Raw genomic sequence first — 8504 nt, forward strand, 5'->3', positions numbered from 1 at the left:
TAAGCCTATATTTTCACTTTAAAATTACTTTCTTGTTCACATGGAGAGGTGTGTGTGTGTGTGTGTGTGTGTGTGTGTGTGTGTGTGTGTGTGTGTGTGTGTGTGTGTGTGTTCTTAAGTGGTCCACTATTCCCATAATTTCCCTGAAGGCGCGCTCTCCTCACACATTCCTATGGTAGCTCCTCCCTCCTCCCCCCACTGCTGGGGCGGTCACGTGTCATGTAATCCACCAATCAGAGGGCACCCAGCCAGCAGCTAGAGCAGCAGCAGCGTCCCCCAGAAAGATCCTCCGTTCAGCCACTGCACTGTGCTGGGTCCTACTCATGGTCCTACTTCGTCTGGCGACAGCGGCGATGGGGGGTTGTTTTGATAAAAGTTGACGAAGTTTTTCTTGTTTTTATTACCATATTGTTGCGTTGAAATCCAGGATGTTTGATGTGTTTTCAACCTTTGGCTTTACTTCACGTCCCCGAAGGAGTAACAAACTTGGGAATAACCGATCTTAAAGCTGAGAAGAGCAACTTTTCCAACTGCCTTAACGTTACTAGTCAATGGGCTGACCTATGCTAAGCTAACCCGCTCGCCAATGCAGTTGAAATTCCTGTTAAAAGTCCACAAACGAGCAAGCGAACTTTACATTTCGGGATTCGGTGACTAGACGATATTTACTGGCGACTTTCTAAGAGAAATCTGTCGTTTGCAGCCTCCCTTTATCTGGTCGGACTGGACGGTGCAGGTGCACCTCTTGCGGCACCTGCGAAAACTTGGTTACTTAGCTAGCTCCATCGCTAGAGAGCTAACTAGCTTGTTCGTGTTAGCATTCAGCAGGAGCAGAGACTGTTGTGGACAAATGTATCTCTCATGGCAGAGATGATTTGAGATTTAACATGAATTGTTAGTTTCAAACTTTACATTTCTATTTAACCGCTGCTATTAAAAACATTTCGGCTAACCGTAGCCAGCAATCTCGCTAACAAGTTATTGACCCTCATACAATTTTACCGGAGTGGCGACGTGGATACAGGGTTGTGTACGCTCTCTCTCCCACAGGACTTTGGACACGGTTTGATTCCGTTGTGGGCTGCGCAGGGAATGCCCATCTGTTCTCATCAGCTAGTCTCCTAGATGTGACAGCATGATGATTTCAAAAAGTTACATTTTACCGTTATAAAGTTTTGTTCTTAAAGCTCTGCACCCTATGGTGTCGCTACGGCCACCGAGAAATGGATGTCTCGCAGGCCGCTTTCCCAAACGGTGAAGGGCGGCCGGGCGGCTGTAGGACAGGGGAGCATGCATGGACAGACTGCCCCACAGCTCGGGCGTGGGCTCACTCTGCTCCGCTGTGCCCGACTCGGTCCCTGTGGACAGCCGCCTATGACTACGAGGCAAGCGGCGAGGATGAGCTCAGCCTCAGACGAGGGGACGTGGTGGAGGTGCTGTCCAAAGACGCAGCAATCTCCGGGGACGAGGGATGGTGGACGGGTAAAATCAACCACCGGGTCGGGATTTTCCCCTCAAACTATGTTACCTACCAGCCCGCTATTTACCGTCTCCCTGCGACGAGTGGATCTGTGGGGGCACGAGAGGAAGTCCCGAGCTCGCCCGTCCAGATTCCCTTCAGTGAACTGGTACTAGAGGAGATCATAGGCGTGGGTGGATTTGGCAAAGTTTACCGGGGCACATGGAAAGATCAAGAGCTCGCCGTGAAAGCGGCTCGGCAAGACCCAGACGAGGACATAACAGCCACCGCCGCCAGTGTTAAACAAGAAGCGAAACTTTTCTCCATGCTACAGCACCCCAACATTATTAAACTGGAAGGAGTGTGTTTGGAAGAGCCCAACCTGTGCCTGGTCATGGAGTATGCCCGAGGCGGGACACTGAACCGGGCGTTGACCGGAAGGCGCATCCCTCCACACATCCTGGTCAACTGGGCCGTGCAGATTGCACGCGGGATGCTCTACCTACACGAGGAGGCCGTGGTACCCATTATCCATCGTGACCTGAAGTCTAGCAACAGTAAGCAAAGATTGAAGTGTGTGCTTGTGTGTTTGAGACAGATACATTAAGATGAATAACCTAACTTTAGGAGAAAGTCCTCACGGGGAACCATCCACCTGTTGCACATGCACTCCATCCTCCTTTAGTTATTTATAGTTATGTGCTGGTCGCAGTTCAGTTCTGCTTGAGTAATTGTGTTAAGTAACTATAGCTTCTTCTAAAGCAATTATATAGATAGTGATTGTTTAATATAATATTGATGACAAGGGACATTGGGAAATGTTTACCTCATGCTTATAGGCTATTAGGACTTTTTTGTCAATACATCCTAAATTGAGGTTGCTGAAAACTCAGAATTCACATATATTTCACAACATCACTGGTGCAGCGCTGCCCTTTACTCAGGATGGATTTAAGGAGGTGGAAAAGGTCTGTGGGTGTATGAAGTGGTGGGGGATACTATCAAGAGGATGTGAAATAAAGAGTTTGCTCAGCTGGGCTGCCCCCCCCCCAACCCCCCTCATCCCAAAACATACACACACCTTCCCAGCCCCCTCTCCAATCCAAGTTGAAATGTTGTTCAAATAAAGTCAGTGATTCACCACTGACTTTCAACACTGCCAGGCCATGTGCTTGACCAACCAGAGCTAATACCAGAGGTCATAGGGCAAAAAGAAGTCAGACAGAGAACCTATCAAGGTATGATAATAGAGAAAACCATTCACTTTGGGGGGGGTTATTTGACAACAAGCCAGCACACTTTAGTTTCCCATGACTGAATAATGAATGGACAGGAGTCTGAGTCATATACCCACTGACACAGTCCATCCACTTCAACACAGGTGTGTTTATGTGTGTAATGTGACTCCAAACACTATTTCTCCCTTTGTGATCAGATACTTATCAATCTGGGGCCATGTGGGGAGCAGCTCTCGTGTACTGATGTCTGTTTATCTCCAGCTGTGAGAGTCAATGTGTGAATGTAGAGACAAAACATGTGAAATGTACACAGACCAGACCATCCATGATCACCTGATAAAGATATTTTGATTGGATTGTAAAATTCCTCTTAGTGCTTTACAGATATAGATATGGAGGGTCCTGCATAGATTGACCATGAAAAACAAGTCAAACACACATGCCCGCTGATCATAACATTTAGGCCTATGTGCTGCACACATGACCTGTATGTACATGGTTATAGTCTCAGTTAATAAAAGGCAGGGATAGTGAAAGCATGACAAAAAGTTCCCACTTCATCAACCCTCATAACTAATTTTACAGTCCACTTATATTATCAAGAAAATAGTCAAAGTAAATAAAAAAACCCTCCAGATCTAATACCAATAATGTAGTGTAGAATATCTGTAATAGAGTATGTTTGAATGTGGACAATCATTCAGTGTGTCCTTCTGATGTAGATTTTTCAAACAATTTTAAACAAAATTTTGAATTCTTTTTATGCGCATATGATGCCCCTGATGTCATGTGGTGAACAGTGTAGATGAGCCCAACCCTAAAAGTCGTCTTATTTAAGATGTCAGATTTGTGTTAATTATAGGGCAGATGGAGAGCGAGGATTTAGCTGCCATTTAAACTGTTTCAGCTAATCGGATGTTTGGTGAACATACACAAACAAACTCCCCCGAACAGGCACTGTGCTGCGAACACAAGTCATTGTGTTTGTCCTGCCACTTCACTGTGACATAGAGACAGCATAAGCTTTAAGTAAAGAATTTAAAATGAAGCTCATGGGAGACCAATTCAACATTTGTATTCAATATACTGTCTTAATATCTAAATAAAGAGAGAACTAAAGAAGCTCTATGTGTTTGCTTTGAACCAGGGCAGCGAGTTCACAAAAGACTCTCTACTACACACATACAGTATACGCACCTTGCGCACCCTGTGGTGTGTTGGGTTGTTTTCCAAGTAAAAACCCAGAATAATGCAGCTTAGAGATGTTACTGCATCTGCTGGTGAGGGTCTGTTGTCTGCTTGTCTTGGCGTTGTGTGTGCGTCTGTCAGTCTAAAAGGATAAAAGAAGTGAGAATTATCTACACGGGGGGTAAAAAGAAAATGGATACATTGCAGTAAGTGGTTGTTAATCAGCAATCTGTCACTTTTGAAATAATTAATGAGCAAAATGTCTGTTGGTGTGGCTGTGTGTCTTTTCTATTTTGGTATACATTGTCAAGTTGTTTCACTCCAGTATTTTTCCTAAACCAGGACACAGACAGGTACATATGCAAGCACCTTCACTCAACTCCTCGGCCTGCCATTTATCAACTTGCAGTGTACACATGCTCCACGCAGACAAACACACAGCTATTTGATCAATGATTAGCCTGTAAAGTAATATGTTGGAAGTCAGCAAGATTTATCCAATCTCTTTTGTGTTTTTCAACCTAATCTGTAAAATCCCAGCCTGCAGGGAGGAATGTTGCTAATGAGGGATAAAAGCTTAACATACGTTTGCACAATGGACTGGTCAAGCAGCGGTTGCTAGGCTACTGTGGCCAGAAGAATGGCTAGGACTCGGAGGGTCTCAAAGCCCTCGTTTTGTTTTGTTCCGTTCATATTTAATCTCCCAGAGAGCAGCAGTACTCTTTTATTGCCACAAACTGAGGGGGTTTCCCTCCTTACTTCGTTATTTTTCTCCTTACTTACCTTCCTTCCCTTGTTCCTTTCTGCTCCCTCTTGCCCCTCTTGTTATTTTTCATGTCTACTTTTCACAACACAATTTTCAAACTTTATATGCTGTAGTTACTTTTTCTTATTTTAATATGAATCAACAAACTTCCTATTCACATCAAAACCAACAATGAATTTATTCTGTTGTTTTGTCTGTGTAGCTGCAGCCTGATATAGTATATACCTGTGTGCCATATAGCTCCATTGTCTACCAAAACTACTGTTTACTAATACTGTTGTATTGTTATATTGACATATTCATTCATTAAAATAAGTATGGGCACTATAGTTTGTTCTAAAATAACTAACATTTGCAATTTCTGGAGGGTGGCGGCATGTAAGGCAGACATCACTGTGCATGCTCAGAGTTGGGGGTCCATGTTTACAATACTTTGCTAATTTGACAAGCTGAGAGGAATAAACTTGCAGTGTTCATTGTAATGAAGGAATGTGTCCCCTAAGTACAATACCATGTCAGTTAGCATGAAGTTATATCAAACTCTGACAATGCAGACAATACTTGTTAGTAGGATACATTTATTGTTCATTTTGGTTTTCTGATAATGGGATAAGATAAGGGAATTTGTTGTTTATCCCAATCTTATTCATTAGCCTACATCCTTTTATTGACCCTTCCATTTTTGCCATTTTACAACTTTGATTTATACTCTCTCCCTCAAGCTATGAGTGGAAGTTTTCTTAGAGCAGCAGATAAGAGCCAGAAATTACAGTGAAACCTGGCCCTGAGCCAGCCTGCATAACCCACATTAACTTTTGAGTTTCACATCTTGGTGTGAGCGATAGCATGCTAGGAATGTGTGCTTGAACGCCAATGAAACTGATAGAGTTCACTGTGGCGCGTGTGCAACAGCACTCTCCCATCAGTCTTATAAGCTATTGTTAGACTTCATCACGTTGTATCTGTGTTCCCTTCCCTCCTCCCTGTGTCTGTATTCACTATCAGTAAACAGAAATTAGTGAAAAAAAATAAGTGGAGAGAACATGTGTCATCCATCACACTATTAAAGGACCCTATTTTGATCTAGTAGTTGCAGCAACCAGGGCAAAATGCTAGGGCATGTGCAGATGCCACTTGTTATTTCCATCTATATGTAGCAGCACACTGCGCAAATGTTTAATTTCAAATATAAATAGGTGGGTTTTGTGATGAATCATAGTCTTCTCCACCAGTCGCATTAATCGTCTCATCGCAACAGTCCCAATCATAATTGGCTGATGAAAATGGACAGTCCGGACAGGATTCTCCAAGTAGCCTAAAGCTAAATAATATTGTTAAGGAAAGTGACCAATATTCCTATAATAATCCTGTTTACATGATCGTCCACAAAGTTGCATCATCATGTGATTTTATTTTTTGTCACACAGCCATGATTTTGACCAGTATATACCAGTGCTAGCCAATTTGCATGCATCTTCCATTTAATTTTGCCCGTCCTCCTGCTGCTGCACCGTTAGGTATGAAAATACTAGTCGATAGACTATAACAGTCTTCTAAATTTGGGTTTCCCTGTGAACAACCCTACTTCTGTGGGAAAAGCATTGCCAAAGACACCTCTTAAACCCTGCTTTTAATTAATGGGTCATAACGAGCTCACCACTGGAGAGAAAACAGTTGAGACATGATGTAGGTCAGAAAAAAGTATAAGTAGAGAATCATGTTATCTGTAGTCTTGCTCTACTTCTGTAATAAGTCAAATCTAAGAGGAAAAGTTACCAAAGCTTGACTAGGTGTTGAAGGGCAACTTTTCTCAGGCTTCCCACAATTACCCCTGGTGACACACAGACAGTTACTGCCTGTCTTTTCTCTGACGAGAGAATGGGCAGAGGGGAGAGAGGAGGAGTGGAGATGCTTTCACTCTGTTTTTTATGACCTCTCCCTGACTGCACCTATTGTTGCAGGGCAGGGTGAAAAGGAAAAGGGCCCACAGCTGAGAAGAGCTGCCTTCCGAATCAACCAATCCCCTCTATAGCTCCCTAGCACATTGATAGATGCTAATACAGCAAAATGTAGTGGCTGTACACCTTTTACATTTGTCATGTTTTAATTAGCCTAGTTATGGGTTAATTCAAACTTAACCAGACACAAACTAGGAGAGGAAGAGGACAGACAAAGAGTAAGTGGCCCGGAGAGACGTGACCATGATAGATGGATTTAGTCAGCCATTAGCCCTGATCCTTTTCCCATCAACCAGTATGCCCGGGGGCACTCTCATTTCAACCGAGAGAGACGGACCAGTCGGGGAATGTTTAGCAGCCTTGTTTCTGCTTACTACAGGAAGCCCTCTCTTACTATCCTGCTTAGTCTGTTGGCACTGTTACGAAAATACTGCCACGTCAAGTTAGGAGGCTGCACTCAGAATTTGTACACCAACCATGTTGCATTAGTGCTTAGTTATGCCAAAGAAATGAAAGAAGCTTCTGAATTATGCTGAGATTATGCTTTAATTTAACCCCTAGTAGTAGATTGTATACCATTTCAAAGTTTGTTTTTAAAGCTGTATCATAAGGAGCACAGCTTCACACAGCACTGTCTGTTGCTAAGAGACAAAGAGATAAAAAAAAATGTAACTGGCTTTTTTGGTTGTTTTGCGAAATCATCGCTCAGTACTGCTTCAAGACTCGCTGTTGCTCTTCTTGGTTGTGCATTAGGGTTAGGTCAATATGTTGAAATTGTCCCGGCCACTGTCAGCCCAAAAGTAAAAAAAAAAAAAAATTAAAGGTGCCCTGCCACACAAAACGGTTTTTACTTGCATTTTTTGAAATATGTTAGGTCCATATGCAGACTGATCTCACTAAGTGGCGTATGTATGACACGTCAATTCGTATGTCATTTTTGTGTTATGAAGACACATAATAGTTTTTTTAGCGTGTTTATCAACGCCGTTTGGCCTCCATTGACCTACATTACATGTGAATTATACTTGAGGTATTTTTGTTTGTTGAAGAGAGAAGAAATGGCCATGTTTGCCCAAAAAGTTTTCTTTTTCTTTTTTTACCTCGAGGGGATGAAAGCAATGGGAAGAAGCGTGGGACCTGCTTTGAAGGCAGCAGCTCTGCCTCTGATCTTCCCCCTGTTCCATCATGGAAGATAGATCTGCCTGAAGATCCACTGTTGGAAAAAGGCATTAAATGGGGGTTGGACTGAGGGTGGGGTCTGCCTTGGAGGCATATCCATCTCCTATTGCGTTGCACTGTTTGTACGCTTCAAAACATTTTCTCTTCAAAATAGTAAGAAAATACAGACTGAGAAAAAGTACAGAAAACAACATATGGTTTGTGTAATAACCCTTTCAGACATGACAGGTTTATAAGACAGTGATTGCAAAGTATCACAAGACATTTGTAATTGCAATTCACAATTGGAAAACAGACTATAAATCTGCATAATAGCTAACACAAGGCCACACGCATCGGCCCTCTTAAGTGCTTGTATCTTTTTTTTCATTTAGTATCTTTCCCCAATATTTGGGTGCTCTACTTAGGTTAAGGAGTACAGATGATTAGCTTTTTGTGAATTGACAAGATAGGTTGCTTTGCCCATGTAAATGACTCAAGTATACAGGCAAATTCAATTGTCATGAGATGCACATGTAATAATTGGGTTATATTACCCCACCTCCACTTGTTCAACATATCATATCCAAATAGGCCTTCGATTGTCTGTAGGAGCAAAACAATACTCAAGACAGACTAGCCACAGCCTGATTGTGTGCATTAGCACAGCTGTGAAGGCTTTACATACTAACATTACCCTTAGCCTGAACACAGGCACTAGATTTATTTTTCTAATA

At 42.7% G+C, this 8504-nt stretch overlaps 1 protein-coding gene across 3 annotated transcripts in view; it reads left to right on the top strand.

Annotated features, from left to right (window-relative positions):
* Nucleotides 1–247: 247 nt before the first annotated feature.
* The window catches only part of map3k21 (mitogen-activated protein kinase kinase kinase 21), a 29143-nt gene continuing 20886 nt past the window's right edge, over nt 248–8504 (top strand). For all 3 annotated transcript variants that reach the window (XM_035992700.1, XM_031308513.2, XM_035992699.1), the window contains exon 1: nt 248–2016. In XM_035992700.1, the coding sequence (XP_035848593.1) occupies nt 1224–2016 (793 nt within the window). In that variant the 5' untranslated portion in view covers nt 248–1223. The remainder of the gene's footprint in view (nt 2017–8504) is intronic.

Source organism: Sander lucioperca, chromosome 15 (assembly GCF_008315115.2).
Source record: "Sander lucioperca isolate FBNREF2018 chromosome 15, SLUC_FBN_1.2, whole genome shotgun sequence".
Classification (NCBI taxonomy): Eukaryota; Metazoa; Chordata; class Actinopteri; order Perciformes; family Percidae; genus Sander; species Sander lucioperca.